Here is a 27,951-nt window from a genome sequence, read left to right as displayed (position 1 = left end):
GCCTCCTTCGTTGTGGTGCCAGAAACTGGCAAAATACTGCTGACCGCATTGGTTGGAAAGTGATTAAACATTTGTCGAAATGCTGAAATTTATTACCTCTTCTAGCAATAAAAACTAAGAAGCTGCAAGTTGTCGACAAAGCTGATATTTGCGCAGGATGTGACTGGCAATCAAAATCTGGGCCCTATACATTGTCTGGAGAAATAATTTTTTGTCTGTAACTACACGAAGTTATCAAGTTACCCTCAATCCAGGATGCCACTAGCAGGCGAAAAAAAAACGTGCTTCTCTTTTTCCTAAACCAGGGGAACTCCTGCGTCAAGTTGACCGTGAAGAGTAGCTTGAGCAGGCGCCTTGTGCAGACTGTCGCACTAGCACCTCCCTTGCAAGCCAGTTCTTCAAACTAGGCAGGGGTACAGGAAGATATGTGTTGTTAATACAGATTGTTAAGACTGGTGTAATATAGAATGGCCGCCTACCATTGTCCCTGAAAAAGATGTATGACAACTGCATCTTACCGGTGCTTACCTACAGGGCAGAAAATTCCAGGCTCACTAAAAGGGTCTAACTTAAATTAAGAACCACTTAGCAGGCAAAAGAACGCAGATGATGGTTGTAACATTAGGAGACAAGAATAGAGCGGAGTGGATATAATTTAATATCAGCATTATCACTACAAAGGCAAGCTTAAAACTAACTATGACTGCTAATCTGAGGTACCGCTATTCATAAGAACTATATACCGTGAATGGGGACTCTGAGGACCCCGCACGGGGCACCTTGAGCAATCTTGGTGACGGTACTGGCGATACCACGGACCCCGAGCCCCCAAACATAAGCTGGATCCAACCGTGGCGATGTGTTTATAGGTGGAGGGTTAGAAACCACGAACGGTGGCCGTCCGAGCCTTGGTCAAGCTCCGGCCGATGGGCTCCCTGTCTGTCTACCAGGCAGGGAGCTCCGGGACCTCTTTGACTACCAGGGTAAGGTCAAAGGAGAAAGTACCCCCGTCTCCCTGCTTTTCAATGTATCATATGGCATTTTCTAAACCCCCCCAGACGTGATCGGCCCCCGAAAAGGGGCCGCACAGAAGTTTCTTTTCCTCCTTTGCAATCGATCTCTCCCCCAAAGCCTGATAATTTCTCGCGGTTTCTGATCGTGGAATCCGTTGACAAGACAAAGCCCATCACGTCCCAGTCTGTGTTTCTAATCTCCAAGTTTCTTGAAAGCCTTATCGGAAAGTTGTACAAGGCTAAGAAACTCACAACGGGAGAAGTTTTGATAGAAGTAGAAAACAAGCAACAATCCTCTAATCTCCTCAAGCAAACGCGCATGGTAGATGTTGACATCAAGATAACGCCCCATCGCAGCCTCAATAGCTGCCAGGGCGTGATCTCTGATCGGGATCTAATGAATGAGACTGAAGCAGATCTGCTCGAGGGCCTCCGAGATCAGGGCGTGACAGCAGTGAGGCGAATCACCATACGCCGAAATGATGAAATAATTCCAACCAAGCACATAATCTTGACACTTGACCACTCTAACCTTCCTGAGTCGGTCAACGCAGGCTTCTTGAGATGTCCAATCCGACCTTACGTGCCGAACCCACGCCGCTGTTTCAAGTGTCAGCGGTTTGGGCACGGCACAACGTCTTGTCGTGGAAAATTGACGTGCGCAAAATGTGCAGCACATTATCATCAAACTGACAATTGTAAATCCAAGAACTTCACCTTTGCCAACTGCCAGGAACCACACGCTGCCTATTCTAGGAGCTGTGAAAAGTTCAAAGAAGAAAAACAGATCATTGCCTTGAAAGTCAACGAAAACATCACTTTCCCAGAGGCACGGAAGAGGTTCGCCTCCTTCCCTCTGGGCAGGTACGCCGACGCAGGTCGCCGGGGGGCGGAGCGGCGTCTGGTTTCGGCGGGGACCCAGTACCGCGAGTCGGACTTGGTCCCGCCACCGCCCCCCCCCCCCTGGGTTGCCTATGGCAGCCCAATCCACGTCCGCACCGCTCGCTCACCCAGCAGCGGCTGTGGTGGCAACGTCTGTTAGGGATGCCGCTGCATCCACTGCTTCCTCTCCACCGGCCCAAAGCACACGCAAGGGCACGGAGATGGAGACGGAGGCAGTCGCAGCGACCCCCTCCCCCGCCTCACTGCCTGCGCCATCTGTGGTGCTCCCCACGCCTTCGGCACTGGCAGCGCAGGTGAAGAACAAACGAAAGGGTTCAAAGTCAAGAGGGCCCAGTCCGCTGGGCACCCCTTTCCCTTCAGATGACGACATGGACGTCGAGCCCTTCCGGCTTTCATCGCAGCGGAAGGAACGGGCTGCGACGTCCAGGTCAGTAGAGAAGGCCAAAAAACCCCTTCCAAGAGTCCAAGCCCCGAAAGACCCTACACAAATAGTCACACTCCAGTAGCTCTGAACACATAATAATGGGAAGAGAAAACATAATACAATGAAACTGCAGAGGCCTTCTGAATAATCTTGACGATGTATACCAAATACTGCATGCTTATCAGCCAAGTGTAACGTGTGTTCAAGAAACACATTTGAATTCTAAACACACAAATTTCTTGAACAGTTACTTGATATTTAGAAAGGACAGGGATGGCTGCATGCACTCTTCTGGGGGTGTGGCCATAATTGCCCGGAAATCTTTAGCATGCCACCCTGTCACTCTGAACATTGTCCTTGAGGCTGTGGCAATTCGAACAATAATATTTAATAGGTTGATAACGGTATGCTCCATATACATTCCTCCTGATGTTTCACTTTGAAGCTCTGACTTCGAGGCGCTGGTTGACCAGCTGCCCGCACCATACATCTTAACAGGCGACCTTAATGCTCAAAATTCTTTATGGGGCTCTTCTCGTACGGATGCTCGGGGTCGCCTGATAGAGAGGTTTCGTACATCCTCTGGAGCATGCCTTTTCAACAATAAACAGCCTACATACCATAACATAGGACACAACACATACTCATGTCTTCACTTGGCGATTGGTTCAGCAGTTCTCTTTCCTCTCCTCGAGTGGGGTGTGGGCACTGACCCATACGGTAGTGACCACTTCCCCACCTCACTCACATACATAGGTAAAGGCCCATGCAGTCCATCTTTCCATAATAGGTTCAATGAAGCACGAGCTAACTGGAATATATTTACAGAGACATCCAAACTACACCACACATCAATAGGACACCTACACGTCGAAGAAGCTACCCAACACCTCACGGCGCACATCCTCGACGCCGCCGAAAAGTCCATTCCCCACGCCTCTGGTGCCCCGCGCAACCAGCGGAGGCCGTGGTGGAATGAGGACTGTAGGCGGGCGCGAGAGGCCCAGAACAAGGCGTGGGGTATCCTTCGTCGGTACCCCACGTCGGGAAACCTCCTCTTGTTCAAACGGGCCAAGGCGTTAGGAAAACGTGTGCGCCGTGGGGCAAAACGAGAGAGTTGGCGTTCCTTCATAACATCAATAAACTCATACACAGACACACGGAAAGTATGGACGAGAATACGGAAACTCAAAGGACAACAAGCACACAGCCTGCCTCTGGTCAGAACAAAAGGGGACACACTCGAAGACCAGGCTGACACACTCGCACAACACTTTCAATATGTTTCTAGTTCAGCACACTACACAAACACCTTCATGAAACACAAACAAACGGCCTAAAAGAAGCCTATCCTAGATAACAACAGGTCATCATCTTCTTATAACTCAGAGTTTTCACTGTATGAGCTGAGGGCTGCCTTGAGCACGTGTAAACCCTCAGCTCCAGGCCCAGACAACATTACATACACAATGATACAACACCTGCACGCAGACACTCTTCTAACACTCTTACACCTATATAACAAGGTATGGCTTTCGGGGCACGTTCCACAATCTTGGAGGGAGGCCATTGTAGTGGCTTTCTTGAAGGAGGGAAAGGACCCGTCGTCCCCCTCAAGTTACCGTCCTATTGCCCTGACCAGCTGCCTGTGCAAGCTGTTCGAGAAGTTGATAAATCGCAGGCTCGTGTACTTCCTTGAGTACAACGGTCGTCTCGAGAGCTGCCAGGCAGGCTTCAGGGTGGGGCGATCCACGAATGATCAACTGGTTGCACTTGACTCATACATCAAGGATGCCTTCGTACATAAGCAGTACTGTTTAACTGTCTTTTTCGACCTCGAGAAGGCCTACGACACCGCTTGGCGTTATGGGAGCCTTAGTGACCTCAGGTCATTCGGAGTTTCGGGTAATATGTTGAACACCCTTGTTAGTTATTTGTCAGAGAGAACGTTCAGAGTAAGAGTTGGTTGTGCACTTTCAAAGGTTCACGTCCAAGAAAATGGTGTGCCGCAAGGTGGCGTGTTGAGTTGTACTCTCTTCATAGTAAAGATGAACTCTCTTCGAAAGGCACTGCCACCAACAATCTCTTATTCTATGTATGTAGACGACGTGCAAATATCTTTCAAATCAAGTAATATGTCAATATGCGAACGAAAAGTCCAGCTTGGTGTCAAGAAGCTTGCCGGGTGGGCAGACAAGAATGGGTTTAAATTGAATCCTGCAAAAAGCTCCTGCGTTGTGTTCTCCAGGAAGCGCGGGGTCCATCCGGACCCAGACATTACTCTTAATGGGGTGTCGCTTCCTGTGAATAAGGAGCACAAGTTCTTAGGTGTGGTGTTTGATCAAAAACTCACATTCATTCCCCACATCAAGGAACTTAAAAATAAATGTCTCAAAACAATGAATATACTTAAGGTTCTCTCCCACCAATCCTATGGTTCCGACAAAGAACTCTTGCTTCGCTTGTATACTGCTTTGGTTGGGTCTCGTTTGGACTATGGCAGTGTGGTGTATGGGTCGGTGACTAAGACAGCCTTGCGAATTCTTGACCCAGTTCTACACCTGGGCCTTCGTCTTTCGTCGGGTGCTTTCCGCACTAGCCCTGCTGAGAGTCTTTATGTTGAGTGTAATAAGTGGAGCCTTGAGAACCAACGAACATATATGGACTTGCTTTATGCTTTTAAAATTTCATCGCTGAATAATCATCCTTTTTATCCTGTCTTTAACGACACATCCACATCTCTGCTCTTTGTAAATCGCCCATCCGTTTCTCTGCCCTTTTCACTTAGAGTAAAAGAGCGAGCCTCGGATATCAGTGCTTCGTTTTTAGATGTGTACAGGTAATCCTTTTCAAACAGTTTACCGCCTTGGCAAGTTCGTCCTGTGTCGTGCGACCTTTCTTTTATGAAACTTGACAAAAATCGGGTACCGCCAGCTGCAATACTGCAGCACTTTCTTTCTCTGCAGTTTAAATACCCACTTGCAGAATTTTACAGTGACGCGTCTAAAACCTCCACCATGGTCTCCTGCGCTGCTCATGGTCCGGATTTCAGTGCAGCCAGAACCATGAGCGTCCACACAACAATTTTTTCAGCAGAAGCATATGGAATTTTACTGATTGTGCGACACATACTTGAAAATCATATTCCAAAGTCTATCATCTACACATATTCCTTGAGTGTTGTTCGCGCACTGTCATCGCATACACCCCCCAAAAACCACACAGTTAATCTTGTATTTAACACTATCATGTTTGTGTAGCGCAGAAGCATCAGCTGCTCCTCTGCTGGGTCCCAGGACACGCTGGGATCGCTGGAAACGAGTTGGCAGACGAGAGGGCAGCTGCTGCTGCACTCGGGAACACTGTAGACATAACAACCGTACCATATACAGACATCAAGCCACACATAAGACAACACTTGCGTAGAACATGGCAAACACACTGGAGTGAACAGACAGACAGGTTACACGCTATAAAACCACACTTGGGACCACACACCACTGACACACGCAACAGACACACAGAAGTCGCCTTGGGTAGGCTGCGGATAGGGCACACCCATGCAACGCACTCGTGTCTGCTGACGGGATCTTCTAGACCCCAGTGCAGCAGGTGCGGAGAGGCCCTATCCGTAGTGCACATACTAATCACATGCAAGGCACTTCACACAACACGACACAAACACTTCAGAGAACTCTACAGACAACATATTCCCCTACATCCATCGTTTTTCCTAGGTGATGATGCCATTGTTTCCGTGAAACGTGTGTTTGAGTATTTGTCCGACGTCAGGTTTTTAAACCTCATTTCCTATCACGCATCATGAAATCTGGCCCTATACACCAGCCATGCTCATTGTCGTGTTGTGATTGTACTTTTGTTTTTGCTGATTTTACTTAGTGTTTAAGGTTTCACCGCTATCATCGACTAATGTTTTGGCGCTCTTTGCCCCAGTTGGCCTTGCGCCATAAACATCCAACGATCATCATCATCATGGGGACTCTGAGGACATTTTAGTCCAGCTGCAGGTCCCATCTGAACTTGCGAAATATTTTGCTGTGTCTATCCTAACGGCTTGGTTGATTGAAGTGACAAAATATACAAGGATGAAGCCATGTCCACAAAATGTTGCTAAAGAAAACATGCACAAACCCGGACAGCGTCACGGCAATGGACGTGTACTTCCTGCAGCAGAATGGTGAGGTGTGCTAGTGGGTATATATAAACAACTAAACCTTAAAAACACGTCCCAGAAAAACACTTCCTGTTGTCCTGTTCGCTTGTCCTGTTAGGCCTAAATTTTTAGCTGCAATATATGTTGTACAGCAAGAAGCATCAACCTAGTGCAAGAACGGTTTACTGCACAATCACATTCAAACATAGTCTAAGTTGCACCAGTCAGCCGCCTGCAACATGTAAGTTCTTAGCAAACGAAAGGCCAGACACCAGAATCATACTCTGCCTTAAACCTGCCAAATCCGAAATGCTGTGTTACTCTGATGACCAAGGCGTGTTACACACTAAAAATATTAGGCGGAAAATTCCATAAGTGACGGAAATTTACCAGCCATTTTTGAATTTTTCACTAGGTACTGAATGGTTAATTTACGTTTGCGATGCTGCAGTAAGATTACAAAGCGCAATCAGCGCTGCTCATACTATTGTACCAGTTACGACATGCGTGTAGTTCTGACGTTACAAATGAATACGGGTGGCATACACGTTGTTCATTCCAGCATTTCACAACCAACTGAGCGTTCGAAAAGATTGAACACTCAATCGAAACATGAAAAAAACATCCAGATGGCATTTTATCTAATGTTGTGCGCTATGAAATTACTCGAATTAATTTTTGATTGTAATGCTACACGCATGGCAATCATTCATTTTATTGTGCACGATTTTACCCGACAACTATTATAACGAAAAAACTGGCATCTGCACAAACGAAACAAAAACCAAGAGTGCTTAATATCACGCTAAAAGTACACGATGGGCCTGTAACGCATACACGCACTTATACACGCACTCACAGCCGGGTCTCCGACGAAGGGAGAGAGAAATAGAAAGAAATCACTTTATTTTCCAATCAAGTTGAGCAGGAACGTGTTTTGGCTGCCGGCCAAAGGCTGGCGGCGGCATTGGCGGCTCGGTCAATCAGAGGTAGCTGCGCCCCCGGTTGCGAGCACCCGAGCGCGTCCTCCCACTGCTCGACGCTGGAGATGGGGTGGAATGTGCTAAGAGGAGAGGCCTACATGCCGTGGCTTAGTGCGTTCAGGAATTCACAGAGGGGACAGTTGGGCTCAGGGAACTCAAAGGAGTAGGTCTGGTGGAGGAGGCATTGACGGGCGAGGCAATTGGTCTAAAGGATTCGCCATAGGTGCTTCTGAGCGTTGGTGAGGAATGTGTGGGCAGTGTGAAAACGGCTGCGGGAGAGACGATAATGCTCCGTGGCTTCTTGATACCAGAGCAGACAATCGCGTGCCGACCGGGCACTCTGTTAGAGAGAAGGAGTGAGCCCAGCACGGCTGTTTAGTTCTCGTGCTTATTTGTGGGCCGCCGTGTTGCCTCCCACCCCAGAGGGGCCGGGGTCCAGAAGATGTCGAGTGGTTGAGTATGGGGATTTGGGGATACCGTGAGTGCTGTAGCCGAAACGCTACCAAGAACAAAGTTTTGAAAGACCCTCTTCGAATAAGTGATTTTAATGTGGGTGGCATCCAGGTGATCCGGACCAGAGCCATTGCCGCCTCCTCCGCCGTTGCGGGGTAAGATGTCCGTACAGTGAGGAAAGTGAACGGGGGAAATCCCGCCAGCTCTCCGGTTCCTCCAGCCTTTCAACATTGGTACAAGATGGGGAAATGTGTTAACATATGTGGGTGAACAGTGTCGCGAGCGATTTGTCAGGTCATAATTTTTATGTTCATTACGGAGGTAGAACGAAAGTAGAATGGTGGTTTCACTGAATAAAAACTCTTATGAGCTTTAAAGTTTGTTCAGGCATATGTTGAGTCTAATTTATTTATTATGTTCTCTGCCTTTATCTTTCTGTAAAAGCAATATTGGTGGATTAAACAACTTGCACAAACCCCCCCGGTACAAAACTCATACGAACCACATACAATATCCCTCGGTAACGTCAAACCAGTACGCCTGCGGAGAGTTTGAAAATAGGGTATAGCAGATATAGCTAAAATAAATGAACCTGCTATAGATATGTACGAAGGAAAAAAATGACATACCAGCAACATCTGAACAACGTCAGCAAAATATTTCTAAATATTGTCCACAAATGAAGCTGCAGCAACATCGAGAGTACGTCTTTAGCATAGTTTAAAGAACGTCTGACTTTACGTATCAGCAACGTTATCTTAACATCCAGAAATTTTTATAAAAATATTGCACGTTGTACTGATGTCTAATAGAGATACTGCTCTGACATTTTGGGACGCCACAGAGATGTTAGTGGTTTGCTGGGTTCCATTTATTTCCCAGATATTAATCAGAAGGATTTATTCCCTTCTAAAAAAGCTTACTATGCGAAGCTATCTAAAAATATCAGGGGAAACCTTTCAAGTTACGTATTTCAGTAATTTTTTTTATTTATTAGGCGGGTAAAATGGTACCTTCATATACGGGCGTTGTTGTTTTTCAGTATCTTTATTTCTGTGATCAGGGGGATAAAATTTTATGTTGTACTGATAACCAGAAACGGTTTTTCTTTGTTTTCTTGGTCATTAGGCAAACCTATAAAACGACGGACAATTCTCCTTCGCCAAATGTTGAGGTTTTGCCTATGCCTTCCCGGGAGTTTGCCCTTCGATGGTGACAAGACTGTTCCAGTTCAAAATTTTAAGAGAGTAGTTGCCATTGTAGGCTTGGATACCAGGCCAGATTTTTAGGAGACACCACCAATTTTACAGACATTTGGTGGTTTCGTCTGTTTTCTTGGTTGTTTGCTTATTTGTTGTCGTGGTGAAGCTTCGTTCCATGGCCTGTTGAGCGCACCCACTTTTGTTTCTAGTTATTCAGCAAGGAGCAATATTTCAGCTCCATAAGTCATACCCGACAGCATGCACTGATTGTAGATTTTTCATTTTCTTGATAGCGCTACCTTAATTTCATTATCCGAGAGTTCATGCTGAGTTCTTCTCCGCCCCATACCTGTTCTGCTCGTAATTTCTCTCTCGTCGTTGGGGTTAGCACTAACACTCTGTTCGAGGTAGTTACATTCTGTTACTTCTTCCAGCTTTTCGTGTTCTAAGCCAACAAAGGACCTTGGCATGCTTATTCTTAATTACTGTGCATTTATTTACATTTCTTTTTAGCCCGACGGCCGTGCTTTCTGAGTGTAGCTTCCCAAGCATCTTTTGTATGTTTGCTGCAGTTTCAGTAAGACTATGTTATCCGCAAACCTCAAATGGCTCAACTATTCTCCGTTTATCATTAATCCTAGTTTTTGCAGTAAAGATTTTTAAATAGTCGTCCCATCACAATTGTGAACGGCGTTCTTGCCTTCTTCAATGCTGATCCAACAAACTTATAGAATTTATATTCGGCTTCATCATCACAGCTTGTTGTTGGCACATAGCCCTGCACTATCTTGAATCCTGTATGGCATGTTTAGCTAAATCACAACATCCGAACTCTCTCTCTTATGCTGACAAACTTCTCAACGTTTGCTCTGTGTACTGATAATTCCTCCCCGTTTTTTTGCTTTTCGGGGAGTCCACTCTAGAATAGAATATGCCCGCTGGTGAATTTCATAAACCCTTCTCCTGTTGTTCTATCCTGGCTCAATTTATTAACCTTCTATGTAACATAAGAGAGCTTCCGTACTAGTACCGCAAAGCTTCCCTCACTAGACAGAGGGAGTGCGTTGAATGCTTCCAGGGTCAAATTCCACTGGCGGCCCGCCGAGACCCCGAGACTCCTAATACACTCTGCTGGCTGTATCGCTGTTCAGACCGCCGCCGTATACAGGCGCTCTACAGCTGCTGGGGAATGAACGCCGACAGTTGAGTTGGTTCGTCATGGGAGGTTGCGGCCAACTACTAAACCCGGCTGACCAGATCCTTCCCTAGTAGGGATTGCTGTTTATATCCCTGACAGCCTTCCTAGCATGCTGCAACATTACTTCTGTAGCCCTAATGAATCCGGGATTATGGCTACTTCCGTAGCAGGCAACACTCCATAACTTCATGGGATTGGCATAGTTACCCAGGCTAGGAATGGCCAGTTTCCTGCCAACGCTTTTTCGCGCAAGCCTTTAGTGATACTTAGCGAGTGTTCACCGGTTTTGCGTTTTATACACGCGGGTCTGAAGGAGTAAGCTGACACGCTGGCTTACTGACGAGATTTACTGACGCCTAGACGTCGTAAATGGAAGGCACTGGAATCCGCAAGTGCATACCTACAAAAATGACTAGTTTTATGCTCAGCTATCGCAGGACTGTCTAAGCCTGTCTGCCGTGAATGGAAACTTCTCGAACGTATGGTGACGGTTTGTTTAGATTTCAGCTTGTGTCTGCAACTTTACCAAAAGCTCGTTTAACTTGCCAAATTATCGGAAACGCAACGGGATAATCCGAGTATGGCCTTTAAAGGGTCATCCTGTTACAGATTTTAGCTATGTTTGTTTTGCTGAAGTGTTTCTGAAAGCCCGCGGCCACCCCACGTTAAAAAAATAAGACGTTTATAGCTGCAAACCTATTGGATCTACGAGGTTCAATTTGGTACAGAGGTTCTCTACAACCCTATAAAATAGGATTGCGAAAGGCTTAGAATTCAAAGACCGCTACCATTATTAGTCTGGCCTGTCTCTGTGCTCGCCTATCTCCTGGAATTTTTTTGCCTGGGCATCACACTCATTTAGAATGTCCCTTACGGCGCTGAAAATGACTAGCGTTATATTTGGAAATTTTACAGCTATAAAAAGACGTCTCACTATTCTGCAGAAATGCTCTACAGACAAGTAATTTTAAGTTCCTTGTTAGCCTCTTCCGCAAAGTTTAAATATGGGGGACGAAGAACCTCAGCTGAATGCTCTGCTGAAGACTCCGATTTTCATCCCTAAATGCGTGCTTCCTTACCAGGAATCATGGAGTTTTATAACATAGTAACAGTAAAAGAATATAGCGGTGTGATCGTCCACCGCGATGGGTAGTTGTAGATTCGGATTGGCTATGGATACTATGGATTAGATCGTGCAGCCAGGTTTGTGTCCGTCGTGATCTTGCATGAGCGCCTTTGCCTTTGCAGGATGTTGGAAGAAGAGTTCAGAAATACGTTTCGCCATGTTCAGAAAAATGTTTCTCTGTGGTTGGCACCAATGTATAATAAGAGTTTCGAATCGGGTGGATTATAAATTTATTGCGGGAACAGCGGGCACGAAAACGCAGAGGCGGCGCTGTATGCCGGGAATTGACCTCCGAATTAGGTGCCGCGGTGACGCTCATTCGGCAGAGCAATGTATTTTCGAACCTGACAAAGGTATGGAATTGCATGGAACAGCCGCAATTTTTAATGCGAACTCCGGTTCCTGCGCTGTACACCGGCCAGATCAGCGGCATATGGCAACGCAGCTTGAAGGATGTCAACTATTCAGGCTATAATAACTCCTACAAAGATGAACGATGCCTCTATTTTTAGGAGTCGAAAATCCTTCCTTAATAACTACGACTGCAAGTGCCGAAGGTTGTACACGTCGTTACAGAAGTCGCTGTTCCGCTGTAGCTGGCGCCAAACGGCCAACGTACTCCGGAAATCTATCCTCCTCAACTCCGCGTATTCTTTTTTATCAATGCGCACCGTGTTATTTCACCGAAGACAATTCTTTTAGAAATAAATGTTCTGTGCACGAAGTAATTTACAAGTGGTAAAGCAAAAGTAAATATCTGGGGATAGAAAGACTCATTATGCCAAGCGGTAAGCGCGTTTCGATTCTACGCACTCAGGCTCTCTACTACGCAGTGTTCCCGTCAAACCGCATGGGCTGTCTCTGAGTTTGCGTGAAAGTAGCTCCAGATTACTTGGTAGTTGCTATTGTATGAAACTCTATGCAGGCAAGACTTGGATATGGCTGGGTGACTGTTTTAATGCGAATCTTTCGATGCATCTCTGATGGCGTGTAGTTCTGCCAAAACGCACTGCAAAAAAGCCGCCTTTACGCAATAGATTTTCACAAAGGCACCTATCATTCCGGCAATCGTGTTCGAAACAACCAAGCTCATGATGCCCTTTCTGTGCTCAGAATCATAACTGGCTTCATCGATTTATAAAACCATCGGCAATCGGATTGCGCTATCATAGCATCGGCGGCGTTGCGTAGTTTCCTTTGGTTTGTAGCGCGGGCAGTGGCTTTGATCTTTCGATAACGTAAAGTGCACTTTGTATTTGGACTTCGTATTTTAGATTTTGAAATGAGGGAGCATTGATTTCGGACTTCTATTTGATTCAGTTTTCACATTTGATTCACGAAGAAATCTTGCTGCGAATGAGCGGAACGTTCGCTTTCTTTTGAATGCCTGTTTCTTCACTGGCAGAAAAAAAATGACGCTGGTTATCAAACTGCAATTCCATGTGTGCCTGGCAAAAAGTTTCCGCCATCTTGTTTAAGATTTAGTTTTCTCTCCATGCGTCATTTCCTTTAACCGGTGGAGATTTGTATGTGTCCATCGGTTGCAATCGTTGCCGAGCAGCGGCTCCAAGCTGCTTCATCGTCACCGCGTCCCCCCGACGAAACATTATTTACCCTATTAGGCACGGAAGAGCGGGCGCTCCGCTTTTCTATCATGGGAATAGCTTCGACGGCGGAAATAGAAAGTTTTCGCCTCTGAGTACGTATTTTGCTCACAAAATTATTAAAGACTGAAATGAGCATTCCGTGTTTTCCCGTGATTGGCTCGCTGGGTGCAAGCAAGAAGTTTGAGCTGCACCAACTGCATCCGAGGGAAGCCTGATAGAGGGGACGAGCGCTTTTATTTTGGAAAACGAGACCAGGAGTCTCACAAACCTTCGTTAATATGAATTCCTGGCCATACATCGCCGACATGCCGAACCTGTTGAGTGTGCACCTGCAAGTGTACATGGCATTGAGGGAATCCCCATGCATTGTGGAAATATTCTGAGCTGCATAAGCCCCGCAAAGCGGTGGTCCCTTGTATGAGTCCGAATATCAGTCCTGCGAAGATCACCGAGCTACAGCAACATTCACTTTGGCAATTTCATGGACAATGCTGCACTGGAAAAAATTTTTATAAAAAAAGTCTCTCGTAAGACTCTTTAAAACTTTAAGCTATGACAGAGCTGGAAACATTCACAGTATATCTTAGCGTTGGGCCATTTCCAGCGCTAAAAACATACAAATATTGAATCTTGTAAGCAGATACGACTCATGTAACGTTTCGTTCAATTTTTATTGTTCAATTTATTGCTTTGTTGAGCCTTCCTGAAATACGTAATCCGCCCGTACGGCCAGTCGCCATGGAGATATATACTGTCATGACAGTAAGTCTAAGAACTTCTGCGCCACCGATTGTGATGGTTTGTAATGGGCGCTCGAGCCTCGAGCCGCGGGTCAAGGGGCGGGGGGGTGGTGGGGGGCAGCCATATTTGTATGTTATGATTGTATGCAAAAGGTTTATTTTCAACCCATTTTTTAGGTTTTGTCTGCAAAAACAAGCAAAGAAATAATTTTATTTATAATGTCTCTGGAAATGCCAGCCATGAAGTCTCGTTATTGATATCATCTTGCGCTAAATTTATCTTTGTGTTGAACAATTTTGGCTTGTATGAAGAATATTAAAATATATATTCGGTTGTAATTCTTAGGGTTATATAAACCTTTTATTCAAGAAATAATTATAATTGTTCATGTGGCGGCTGTATCGGGGGAGAGACGGACACTCGGACAAACCGGCAGATATTCATTCAGACACAAAGACACATAGATGATTTTCGGTTTTCCGTAGCCAAAACAAGAATCCGATCTACGTTTCCGATGTAGCGTTTCCGATCGACGAAAACGGGCAGACCTCCGAACTCTCTCAGACTGCAGAATGATATCTAGAATAAAGTTCCTTTATCTTTTGTTCCACGATCATTACAAAATACCCCGAACTAACTACCTCCAAGCTCCCTTCAGGCATTCTCCGCGCACAAATCATGATAGCACTATCAGGCAACCTCATAGCAACATAAACACACATGAGTACTCGCTATTTCCATCAGCCATCGGACTGTGGAACAGATTACCGGCGGACGCCGTCAACAGCACATCTGTAGAGTGTTTTCTAAGAGCCATAAATGATCTAGAATTTTAACGCTTGATAAAAGGAAAAATTGCATATTTAGTGTTTATATAACTTCCTTTTGTGAACTAAACGTTTACACTGTATAGCATGCTTCTGTCCATGTGTATTCTATATTGTTCGTGTTTCTTGCCTTTTGAATACCTATGTTATCCTTACGGTGAAAACTTGAATTCATTGTAACAACTCCTGCATGCGCCCTGAAGGGCCTGAAATAAATAAATAAGAATATCATCTATGAAATATTCCTCTTACTTGTAGCCTGGGTTCATGCAATGACCTGGGAAAGCGCGCCGCTTCAGCAACAAGTGGCTTGTTGATTCGACGACCGGAAGATTCCCACAATACTTCAAGCTTTTTCACAGTGTTCACCTTGGGAACACCTTAGGAATGTACTGGGACCAATTTATAAGAGCCAATGTACGGGCAACTTTCGCGGTAATGTTTATTATAGGCTTTGGCGGCGATCGTGGTGAGGGACTTTGGGCGTCGAACCTTGCCCCACAAAACATGGATGCATCGGCAGTAGCTTTCACATTCTAACCCGCCGCAGTGGCGTTGCGTAAATTTCGCAGGTCACTCCAGTGGCTCTCAGCAGGCTGCGCTGCACGTATCGAAGGACACACGTTCGTTCATTGTTGTTAACGGTTGTGACCTCTTTGCAATCATGGGCTGATAGAAATACACATTTTCAGCTTGCGTGATTCAACACGGTGGCCGGGGCATCTAAAATAAAAAATAACATATAAGAAGAAGGCAGAATAAATGTCCTCAGTAGCACGTCATGTCGCCTTTAACGTGTCTGACAACAGATTTTATCGACTCCAGAAATTAGTAGACGGTGGCCCCGAGTGTGGTGCCGATTGCCAGACGCCACCAATCAGCGAGAAGTGCTACCCACTGCTCGTCCTTAGGGGAGGAAGCCCTGACACTTCGATTCAGTGACAGTTTCATGTTACCCAAATCATTCTCAAGGATGCTCAGATTGGCTCACCTCTGCACCCACACCAGCTTTTCGGTGTAGCTCTGCTGCAGGTGGGCCTGCACCGTGCAGGCCGTATGGATGGGGGCCAGATGCTGTTGAAACATAAAGCCTTCGTCGGGGAAGAGGACAACGGTGTATGGAACGACGACCGTGTTCAGGATGCGGCAGACCGTTGCCGCTGTCAGGGCGCCCTGGACGCCGTTCAGCCACCTCAACAAATGTTTGTAAATAGCGCCTTACACGTTGACGCTATTCTTGCCGCTGAATGCGAAGCGCTGCTCATTCATTTGGTCTCGGCTGCAAGTGATCTCCAGAATACTTGGAGAAAATCATTTCTGGGAATACCGAAAGTGCCCGTAATATTATTCGAAAGCGCCGTGAAAAACGGCGAATTCAAACAGGGTTACAAAAATATTTGCACTAGAAACTGCGCGGCCACGTTAGCATTTCTTAGCAAGCTGCCTCTTTGAGGGAAGTTCACGGCAAGAACAAAAAACTCATGTTAGGTTTCCAGCACGCCAAAATAGTTACTGTTACCTTATGCACTCCGGGGCTAAACGACAACAATTTGTTGCGTAGCGAAAACTCCATGAACCTGACAATACCAGATCGCCAGGTTCGTTTCCAGATAAAAACATAAGCGGCGTTTGCTCACGATATATGTGCAGTGTAGCCAACCTTTACGTTCGAGCATTTCTGGTAAGTCATCTTCCCAATTTATGGAAGCTCCCCATATCTGCAGTAGCGCTAAGTACACGTGACACACGGTAACCAAATTGCACAAAATAGCCAGACTAAGCAGCACGCCAGGAGCTACTGTTACTCAGAGCATTGCCACCTAACGTTCTATCGACAAGTGAGCGGTTACAGACCTGCACGGGTATTGTTGTGGGCGTACTACATGTGAGAACAGTAACAGCCATGGCAGAAGCCTTACCAAGCGCCTTGCGTTCACCATACACGCACACGCTTCTGCTCTTAACAAAAAGTGTTAATGCGTCTGAAAAGGCGGTTTGTGTTGCTTCTGACTAGTTGGGGGAAGATTGGGAAAACAACGAAGATGGTGGACACACAAGCCTATTTTTGGTTCTTCTAAGTTTATGGGTGGTTATGCTTGGAGACCCGGGCACATTTCCTTCGCCGTTGTGCTTGGAGGCACGGTCAAGTTTTCTGCGTGATGTCGTCATTAGCCCAAAAATAAATGAGATAAATATTAATATATTCAATTTACCGGCGTTCGTAACTCCGGAATTTGTTCATGTCGTTGGCGTTTCGCTGGATCAGCTCGACTGCGACTCATCGGTTCTCGTTTTGCACTAGGGCCCTGTACCTTGTAAGCCGCGTTTTGGGCTGTCCGGACATTCATCGTTCTTCTCGTGGCAGCAAATCTAAGGTTACTGAGGTTACCCGTGTGTGTAACGAATTCCAAAATTTTATGCTTTGCGTGGACTGGCACGTTAGCCTTGGAGCGGTCCGCGGTCGGGATATGCCCTGTTATAAACTACCATCACCAGTTTCCTTTGCGTCTTTGTTTATAACTTGATACAACGATTACAGAGATAGACAAAAGCGAACAGATACTTCAAAATACTCCATCAAAAGATTTCTTTGTTTCTGAAAAATGCTATTTTTACGCCTGAGGAAAGTTATTTGCTCTGGGATTATAAATATCAAGAACTCGAATTACAAGAAATATAAACACGGATCCTATACCAAGAAAAAATCTCTGCTCATCACGTCAAGGTTGCCCCCGCACGGGGCACCTTGAGTATTTATGGTGACGGTGAGCAGTGACACCGCGGACCCCGAGCTCCCAACATAAGCCGTGTCCAACCGTGGCGATGTGTTTAAAGGTGAAGGGTAGAAGCCGTAAACGGTGGCCGTCGGAGCCTTGGTCAAGCTCCGGCCGATGGGCTCCCTGCCTGTCTACCAGGCAGGGAGCTCCGGGACCTCTTTGACTACCAGGGTAAGGTCAAAGGAGAAAGTACCCCCGTCTCCCCGCTTTCCAATGTATCATATGGCATTTTCCAAAACCCCCCCCCCCCCCACAGACGTGATCGGCCCCCGAAAAGGGGCCGCACTGAAGTTTCCTTTCCACCACCTCCTGACTTGAGTCCTCCGAAACCGAATCACTATCCTCGCTTCATCGTGATGGAATCTGTAGACCAATCAAAACCTCTTGCTTCACAGTCGGTATTTCTCATTTCAAAGTTTCTTGACGGTATTGTAGGAGGGTCGTATAAGGCCAAAAAACATCGAACCGGTGAAATTCTTGTCGAGGTTAGTAGCCAGGATCAGGCCAAAAAACGTCTTGCTCAAACCAGCATTGCCGATCTGCCAATCAGAGTCACGCCCCACCGCAGCCTAAACAGCTCCCAGGGCGTGATTTCCGACTATGACCTACTGAATGAAACTGAAGCCGACTTGCTGGAGGGCCTTCGTGGCCAGGGCGTAACAGCGGTCAGCCGAATAACTATACGAAGAGATGATAAACACATACCAACAAAGCACCTCATCCTAACGTTTGACAGGTCGAGCCTTCCGGAATATATCAATGCAGGTTTCATGCGATGTCCAGTCCGCCCTTACATCCCGAACCCGCGGCGCTGTTTCAAGTGCCAACGGTTCGGGCACGGCACGAACTCCTGTCGCGGCCGACTTACCTGCGCGAAATGCGCCCAGCACGACCACGCGTCCGAAAATTGTAACGCGCAACAGTCTCTTTGCATAAACTGCCAGGGTCCACACGCGGAATACTCCAGGACATGTGAAAAATTTCAACTCGAAAAGAAAATCATAAACATCAAGGTAACCGAAAACATCACCTTCTCAGAGGCGCGGAAGAGGTTCGCCTCCTTCCCTCTGGGCAGGTACGCCGACGCAGCTCGCCGGGGGGCGGAGCGGCGTCTGGTTTCGGCGGGGACCCAGTACCGCGAGTCGGACTTGGTCCCGCCCCCAACCCCCAACCCCTGGGTTGCCTCTGGCAGCTCAACCCGCCTCCGCACCGCTCGCTGAGCCAGCAGCGGTTGTGGTGGCAACCTCTTCCGTCGGGACCGGTGCCGCTCCCGTCCGTGCCTCCCCATCGTCCAGTGCGTTGGAGGGTGCCATGGACACCACGAGCCCCGCACCGGCTCCCACCGCCACCACACCGCCCGCGCCACTTCTGGTGCCTCCGACACCACCGGCGGTGGCGGCTCAAACGAAGGGCCCCCGAAGGGGGGCCAAGTCCGGCGGGCCCGGTTCAACGGGCACACCCAGGACATCAGACGACGAGATGGACGTCGTGCCGTTCTTGCCTGCAACGCAGCGCAAGGAGCGGCCTCCGACGTCCAAGCCTTCAGATAGGCCGCCCAAAAAAAATTCCCCCGCATTTCCCCGAGGGGGAGAATGTGAAAGTGCGAATGCACGGTTGTCGGCCCGCTTGCGGCGCTTGCGCTCGGCCCCCGCAGCCCACCGCCTCGCCGCCTTCTCTTCCATCTCTTCCATCGGGTTTGTAGTATCACGTGTACACCACGCAGTTATCAAGCCGCTATAACGCCGCTGAGTCGCCAACGCACGCCGCTGACGACGTAGTTTGAATGCGTTAAAGATATGAGGCGCGTCACTAACACTGATATCAGCGTCGTGTCCGTGGCTTGGTCGGTAGAGCGTCGCGCTGCGGCCGCAAAATCCTCGGATAGAAACCTGGCGCCGGATGCTGTTTCTTTTTTAAATATAGAGGAGCACTGCGGACGCCGACGCCGCCGCCGCCGGCGGTGGATGGTTTGGGGTCGCTTATAAAGTGCATTCGCACTTAAAAGCCCAATCCAAGAGTCACAGCCCTGAAAGACGACAATTAAACATACGCACTCCAGTAGCTCTCAAAATAAATAATGGGAAGAGAAAATATTGTTCAATGGAACTGCAGAGGCCTTCTGAATAATCTTGAAGACGTGAATGAGATTCTGCATACCAACCAGCCAAGTGTAATGTGTGTTCAGGAAACACATGTGAATTCTAAACACTTAAAATTTCTTTAATAGTTACCTGGTATACAGGAAAGACAGAGATGGCTGCACACACTCTTCTGGCGGTGTGGCCATAATCGTCCGGAAATCCTTAGCATGCCAACCTGTCACCTTGAACACTATCCTTGAGGCTGTAGCAATACGCTTAATAATATTTAATAAGTTGATAACGGTATGCTCTATATACATTCCTCTTGATGTTTCACTTACGAGCTCCGACTTCGAAGCGCTGGTTCACCAGCTGCCCGAACCATACATCCTTACAGGCTACCTTAATGCTCACAACTCTCTTTGGGGCTCTTCAAGAACGGATGCCCGAGGTCGCCTGATAGAAAAATTCCTTACATCTTCTGGAGCATGCCTTTTCAACAATAAACAGCCTACATACCATAACATAGGTCACAACACATACTCATGTCTTGACTTGGCTATTGGCTCCGCAGTTCTCTTTCCTCTTGTCGAGTGGGGAGTCGGAACTGACCCATATGTGAGTGACCACTTCCCCACCTCGCTCACATACATAGGTAAAGGCCCAAGCAGTCCATCTTCCCATAATAGGTTCAATGAAGCACGAGCTAACTGGAATACATTTACAGAGACATCCAAACTACACCACACATCCATAACACACTTACACGTCGAAGAAGCTACCCAACTCCTCACGGCGCACATCCTCGACGCCGCCGAAAAGTCCATTCCCCACGCCTCTGGTGCCCCGCGCAACCAGCGGAGGCCGTGGTGGAATGAGGACTGTAGGCGGGCGCGAGAGGCCCAGAACAAGGCGTGGGGTGTCCTTCGTCGGTACCCCACGTCGGGTAACCTCATTTTGTTCAAACGGGCCAAGGCGTTAGGAAAACGTGTGCGCCGTGAGGCAAAACGAGAGAGTTGGCGTTCCTTCATAACCTCAATAAACTCATACACAGACACACGGAAAGTATGGACAAGAATACGCAAACTCAAAGGACAACAAACACACAGCCTGCCTCTGGTCAGCACAACAGGGGACACACTCGAAGACCAGGCTGACACCCTCGCACAACACTTCCAACACGTGTCCAGTTCCGCACACTACACAAACACTTTCATGAAACACAAACAAACGGCTGAAAAGAAGCCTATACTAGATAACAATAGGTCAACATCTTCTTATAACTCAGAGTTTTCATTGCATTAGCTGAGGGCTGCTTTGAGCACGTGTAAACCCTCAGCTCCAGGCCCAGACAACATCACATACACAATGATACAACACCTGCACGCAGACACTCTTCTAACACTCTTACACCTATATAACAAGATATGGCTTTCGGGGCACATTCCAAACTCTTGGAAGGAGGCTATAGTTGTAGCTTTCCTGAAGGAGGGAAAGGACCCGTCATCCCCCTCAAGTTACCGTCCTATTGCCCTGACGAGCTGCCTGTGCAAGCTCTTCGAGAAGATGATAAATCGCAGGCTCGTGTACTTCCTTGAGTACAACGGTCTTCTCGAGAGCTGCCAGGCAGGCTTCAGGGTGGGGCGATCGACGAACGATCAACTGTTAGCTCTTGACTCGTACATCAAGGATGTCTTCGCGCACAAGCAGTATTGTTTAACTGTGTTTTTCGACCTTGAGAAGGCATACGACACCGCTTGGCGTTATGGGATCCTTAGGGACCTCAAGTCATTCGGTGTTTCGGGTAACACGTTGAACGCTCTTGTCAGTTACTTCTCGGACAGGACGTTCCGAGTAAGAGTCGGTGGTGCACTCTCAAAGGTTCACGTGCAAGAAAATGGCGTGGCACAGGGTGGCGTGTTGAGCTGCACTCTCTTCATAGTAAAAATGAACTCTCTTGGTAAGGCACTGCAACCTACAATCTCTTATTCCATGTATGTAGATGACGTCCAGATATCCTATAAATCATGCAATATGTCAATCTGCGAACGTCAAGTCCAGCTTGGTGTAAAGAAACTTGCCGGCTGGGCAGACAAGAATGGTTTTAAATTGAATCCGGTAAAAAGCTCCTGCGTTGTGTTCTCCAGGAAGCGCGGTGTCCATCCGGACCCAGACATTCATCTTAATGGCGTGTCGCTGCCTGTGAACAAGGAGCACAAGTTCTTAGGTGTTGTGTTTGATCACAAACTCACATTCCTTCCCTACATCAAAGAACTTAAAAATAAATGTCTCAAAACAATGAATATACTTAAGGTTCTCTCCCACCAATCCTACGGTTCCGACAAAGAACTCCTGCTTCGCTTGTATACTGCATTGATTGGGTCTCGTTTAGACTATGGCAGTGTGGTATATGGGTCGGCGACTAAAACAGCGTTGCGAATGCTTGACCCAGTGCTACACTTGGGGCTTCGTCTCGCCTCGGGTGCTTTTCGCACTAGCCCTGTCGAGAGTCTGTATGTCGAGTGTGATAAGTGGAGCCTTGAGAACCAACGAACGTACATGGGCTTGCTATATGCTTTTAAAATTTCATCACTGAATAATCATCCTTTTTATCCTGTCTTTAACGATACATCAACATCTCTGCTCTTTGAAAATCGCCCATCCGTTCCTCTGCCCTTTTCACTTAGAGTGAGAGAACGAGCCTCGGATCTAAGTGCTTCGTTTTTAGATGTGTACAGGTCCTCCTTTTCTAACAGTTTACCGCCTTGGCAAGTTCGCCCGGTGTCGTGCGACCTTTCTTTTATGAGACTTGACAAAAATCGTGTACCACGAGCTGCAGTACTGCAGCACTTTCTGTCTTTGCAGTTTAAATACACATGTGCAGAATTTTATAGTGACGCTTCTAAATCCTCCAGTATGGTGTCATGCGCTGCTCATGGTCCTAATTTCAATGCAGCGAGAACCATGAGCGTGCACACATCAATTTTTTCAGCAGAAGCGTATGAGATATTTCTGATTGTACGACACATTCTTGAAACTCAAATTCCCAATTCCATCATCTATACAGATTCTTTGAGTGTTGTTCGCGCACTGGCATCGCACAAGCCCCCTAAAAACCACATAGTTAATCTTGTATTCAGCACTATCATGTCCGTGTATGCACAAAAGCATGAGCTGGTCCTCTGCTGGGTCCCAGGACATGCACGGATCGCTGGGAACGAGTTGGCAGACGAGAATGCCGGTGCTGCTGCACTCAGGAACACTGTGGACATTACAACGGTACCCTACACAGACCCCAAGCCACACATAAGACAACACCTGCGTAGAACATGGCAAACACACTGGGACGAACAGACAGACAACAAACTACATGTAATAAAGCCACACTTGGGACGGTACACATCTGACTCACACAACAGACACACTGAAGTCGCCTTCGGTAGGCTGGGGATAGGGCACACCCATGCGACGCACTCGTATCTGCTGACGGGATCTTCTAGACTCCAGTGCAGCAGGTGCGGAGAGGCCCTATCCGTAGTGCACATACTAATCACATGCAAGGCACTTCACACAACACGACACAAACACTTCAGAGAACTCTACAGACAACATATTCCCCTACATCCATCGTTTTTCCTAGGTGATGATGCCATTGTTTCCGTGAAACGTGTGTTTGAGTATTTGTCCGACGTCAAGTTTTTAAACCTCATTTCCTATCACGCATCATGAAATCTGACCCTATACACCAGCCATGCTCATTGTCGTGTTGTGATTTTACTTTTGTTTTTGCTGATTTTACTTAGTGTTTAAGCTTCAACCCCTATCATCGACTATTGTTTTGGCGCTCTTTGCCCCAGTTGGCCTTGCGCCATAAACATCCAACGATCATCATCATCACGTCAAGGTTGCTTGCGACTACCACCGTCCCTTTCTAAAAAAGGATATTTCTGGATGGTGATATAATCTGCACCTTTTATAAATGCCAACGTCTGTGATCTTTTCCTTCCCATAGGAAATGCCTATTTTTCCTGTTATGATGGAGGCGCAGAAATTACAATATTAAACTTACTTTCTTGACTTTGTATTCAATCAGTAGTTATATCTGTACTCTTGGAGACTCCTTTTCAAGCATGTGCTCGTGTTCCCGAAGTAAGCAATGCGTATGATACTGGTACAATGCAGATTGTTTTTTCACTAACTAACTTATTTTGTATGTTTTCGAGCAGTCGAATATATAATGAGGCGTCATTCCTCATTTTGAATACACCGATCACTGCCTTTGGATTTTTAATATCACTGGTGGATTTGGTCTGCGACCGATTATTTTGACGCAACGTCCTTAATTCGAAACTTACTTGCACAACGACCGTCCTCTATTACTTCGGCTCCCCATATAGAACTTCGTTCATCTTTTCCACAATTTTTTTTCAGGAACTGCCGCTGGCGAAGCTCCTGCAGCGTTATTCATATTAGCATGTGAATGGTTCCAGGGGATTTCCTGTACTTTGTGTTCATTTTATTGTGTAATGCACCAACATTTGAGCCACACGCCAAGACTGTGTTAACAAAATTGGAGCATGTTGCACGTGTGGGTAGACCTTCAAGTATCCTAATTAATTTATCAAAACTAATTGGGCAGCTTTTCTGGGAACAAGCACGTAAAATGAAGCTTTTCAATTTAATGTAGACAGCCTGTGACTTCGACAAGATAAGGATTAACAGTCCAACTTAGAAAATAAAAAGAGGTTTTTGGGGTCCCTTACTGTAATGCAATTCAGAATAGACATTTTGTGGTTGCCCTTACACCACCAAATCCCAGATGACCGCGCTAGTGCAGTTGGGCTGAGATGAATGTTGTTTTAGTTATTTGCAGATGTTTTTCTAATTTCTAAGTTACTTATGTGAATTAAAACCACCCCGCTCATGATTGTTACGCCCCATTGTACATATTTAGGGGCAAATAAGCGGTTGAAGCCTTTGTAACCCGTAGTCTTTTGTGCGTTTATACCTATGTTCATTCGTAAAAGCAGTGCATGTAGTGGCTAGGAGCACCAACTCACCCCAATTATACGGTTTTTGCGAGTCTCCTTCATCGTATTTGCGTTTTCAAAACTAAGGGCATATGCCCGCCTAAATTCTGGTTTCAGGTTACGTGGCGCATATGTATAGTCTCACTGCGTGCAGAGGAAGGTCTACCTGGTTGTACACTCTTCTGCAGGTACGGCTCGGTAGGGCTAAAGCGCGAAGATTAACGTTAAATGGTATCCAGATTGCTGCTTTATTACAGTTTTTGCATTGGACCACCTACAATTGCAGACCGAAAAGTACTGTGCTAATGGCTAACCGACAATGTTTGAGCAGTGAAGCAGCTTTAGGGGATATCTGCTTGTATATTAACAACACTTTTGCGCTGAATTCTAGTACGACCTTACGTTCGTATAAGGGCAGCCTTACAACTATATTTGCACGTAATATTATACAGGTTGTTTGCAAAAAGATTTCAAGTAAATTTATAAAATTCCCTTGCAGGGGTGAAATTGCTTTTCTTGCACGAAAAGTTCTTTTTGTTAAAGAGGGAAATATTTACCTATAATTTCATCATTCGCCTTTTAAGTACTGTAGTTAGGCTGTTTATTTTAACGCGAAAATTTTAGAGGATTGCCAGTCCTCCCGATATCCAGTGTTCTATTTGCGAAAATGTAACTGACAGCCGAGTACTTCAGCCCTCCGGACGCGATCACCTGGAGCTTGGTGGTAGAAAAGCGCCACACAGCCACGTCCGCGTGTTCACGTCACTTAGGGAACACCTACATGCTTTCCGCTTAAGGCAAAATGAAGGCGCTGCCAGACTAGAGCGGATGCGCTCGCTTGCTCTAGCCCGTCGTGATAAGCGCGGTGTGCGTGGTAAGTGCACCTGTGAGTGACGCCAACAGTGGGCGTGGCTTCGCTGCATGTTACAGCGGTCGCGCTGCCAATTCGCGCGTCCGTAGGACTGAAACTACTCAGCCCTTGCGTCTCCGGGCAATTACATTTTCGCAATACTAACGCTGCATGTGTGGTTGGATGATAATCCTCAACAATTTCCGCATTACAATCAAATGTCCAATGGTATAATTAATGTGTAATTAGTGGAAAAGGGTTAATTTCTTTCCTAAATAGAAATTGCAACTCGTTTTATTGCGTCCGGCACTGTACCTGACAACTTTGCGCCAGAAAAACAATTTTATCACGAGAGCCTATTTTTTTAATTACTCATTCTTCCTAGAAACACCCGGTATACAAGCATTGCTTTTTTTTAACTTTTTCCGATTGAAATGCGCTACCCCACAATTCTCTAGTCCCTGACACACCAAGGTGAAATTGTAACCATAGCTCTCTTTCTACTGGCCGTTTTTTTCTGTAGCTCAGGCTTCATATATATTATAGCGCAGCATTTCTAAACTAGTAGTTTTGAACAGCAAAACCATCTGGTGAAGGCCGTATAGTATGCGATAAATAAATACACATAGGTGTTGACGATGCTTCTGTCGCTGTCACATCAGACAGGCTTTGTGATGCAGGAAACTTGAGTTGTGCACGCAATTATTGACGACGCGCTATAACCCAGACACACTTGGTTGGCTCAAGAACGAACGCCTAAAAAAACTCAAGGTTGGTCTGATGTGTACTGCCCATCTGTAGAAAAACATGCCTGTGGTGTAGCCTGAAAAGAGTCTAAACAGTTGGTAACATTTTATTTCCACTAAAAGTTGAACCACTTCGTAGCTCTCTCAATTGCTGTAGAATGGGCAGAGATTCCTACCACGAAAAAAGTCAATAAAGCTGGCCGCACACCTTTTTGTTTGCCTAATAGTCGTCCATGCACGTTATGAACGTCGCAAAAACCGCCCGAACGGCAGCCGGACGGGATTAACTTTACTCTATCCTTCCGGTCTTCTCAAGTCCACTGTTGTCCTAACTGTTGTACTAACAATTGAAAGCCGCTAATTCAGGAATTTTTTGAAGACGGTTTGGGGTGACCACTCGTGGGCGTCGCTGGTCCTAAATTTCCCAGGCGTGTTTTATCCCGGTGAGGACATCCGAGAAATTTTGCCGCTTTGGAGCTCATGTCGAAATATACGCGCAATTATCCAGGAAAGTTTTGAGCTGTCTTGTTTGAAGCCGATAGCACTCACGGTATTTGATTCTGTCATTTGCTCAATTCGGTGGTCAAGGCTCTTGCAAAACTAGAGCGAGGGCTGCTCATGAGTAGGCCAAACTGGGCAACGCCTAAAAATACCTTTGCAGGAATACCAAACTCCGTGAGGTCGAAACAGGGCTCGAACTTATCAAAACGCTGTAACACGTGTGGGTATTCATCCTTTTTTGTGATGAGTCAGTTGTTCAAGCCTTCGGGTAAAAACCCTTAGAAAGTCAATTCATGCCTTTCACAATGGAGTTGCGTCGATCGTAGTGTTGGCGCACCCCTCAATTTTATACCTGACAAGCAATGCTGCTACTGGTGCAACTCTTTCCGGAACTACAATAGCGATATGTATTATCATGCAGTTTTTTTTGTTACCGCATTTGGCATGTTTTGTTTGCCCCATAGAACTGTAATGGTGGATATCAGCTCTGAAAAGTTTTTTTTGGCTGTGTTTCCTTGGACGATGCGAACTCAGTGTTGTGAGGTCTAGTATTTTTTTATCTTGTTTCTGCAAACTAGTAGGTTTAAGTTAGCGCGGCGCCGTCTTTGTTCGTCTCTGTTTTTTGAGCGCTTTGACTACAAAGACCATTACTCCCAACTTGAACAACACAGCTTGAATTCTTTAGCGATTCGCTGTTTGAATTATCTGGTCGATTACACAGTAGGTATGCCGTGCTCTGGGGCTTTAACGCGTGTATGCATCTTTTCAATGCTATAGTACGCTTGCATATTTTAATTAAATCAAAACAAAAACAATGGCTTGGTGATGGTGCACCATGTGTTAATGGTATGTAGCAGAAATTGTCTCCATTTTCCCACTTTTCATGTCTGCATCGATGTTTTTTGTTAAACACGCCGATTCTAGCTCCACCAATTTGGCGCTTCATGTTTCAAGCACAGCTATGCGACAAACAGTATTGGCGAAGAGTCCTTGCAGAAAGTGGTTTCTTCAGACACGCTTTTGGAATTTTTCGCAGAAGTGGCACACTTTTTCAGCATCGAGTTGTTAAGGTGAATTTGCAACACACCAGTGCACCACTATTTGTAAAGGTGGTTGCAAACTTTGTTGTGTGTAGCAACGGAATTGAAACTCCTTGTGATCAATTGTCACACTTCCCAAAGGACCACTGCCGGTCCCCCTAAAGACCACCGCAATCCGCGCCAACTAAAACAGTGTTTTAGTAGAGTTTGGCGCGATTTTTAGATGCGAAGCATCTCTTGCTTTAGGCTCCGTCATCCGTCGTCCATCGTACATA

General features: G+C 46.4%; 1 protein-coding gene across 1 annotated transcript in view; it reads right to left on the bottom strand.

Annotated features, from left to right (window-relative positions):
• LOC144143422 (zinc finger MYM-type protein 1-like) overlaps nt 1–27,951 on the bottom strand; it is a 69,207-nt gene that overhangs the window by 24,824 nt on the left and 16,432 nt on the right. Inside the window, exons 3-4 of the mRNA XM_077675181.1 lie at nt 15,643–15,824; nt 13,352–13,412 (exon numbers count right to left, since the gene is read on the bottom strand). Of these exons, the coding sequence (XP_077531307.1) occupies nt 13,352–13,412; nt 15,643–15,824 (243 nt within the window). The remainder of the gene's footprint in view (nt 1–13,351; nt 13,413–15,642; nt 15,825–27,951) is intronic.

This window comes from Haemaphysalis longicornis, unplaced genomic scaffold (assembly GCF_048455015.1).
Source record: "Haemaphysalis longicornis isolate Haplotype H1 unplaced genomic scaffold, Haemaphysalis longicornis Haplotype H1 scaffold_6, whole genome shotgun sequence".
NCBI classification, from domain to species: domain Eukaryota; kingdom Metazoa; phylum Arthropoda; class Arachnida; order Ixodida; family Ixodidae; genus Haemaphysalis; species Haemaphysalis longicornis.
Note: the sequence above shows the minus strand (reverse complement) of the source record. Positions and strands in the feature narration are given on the sequence as shown.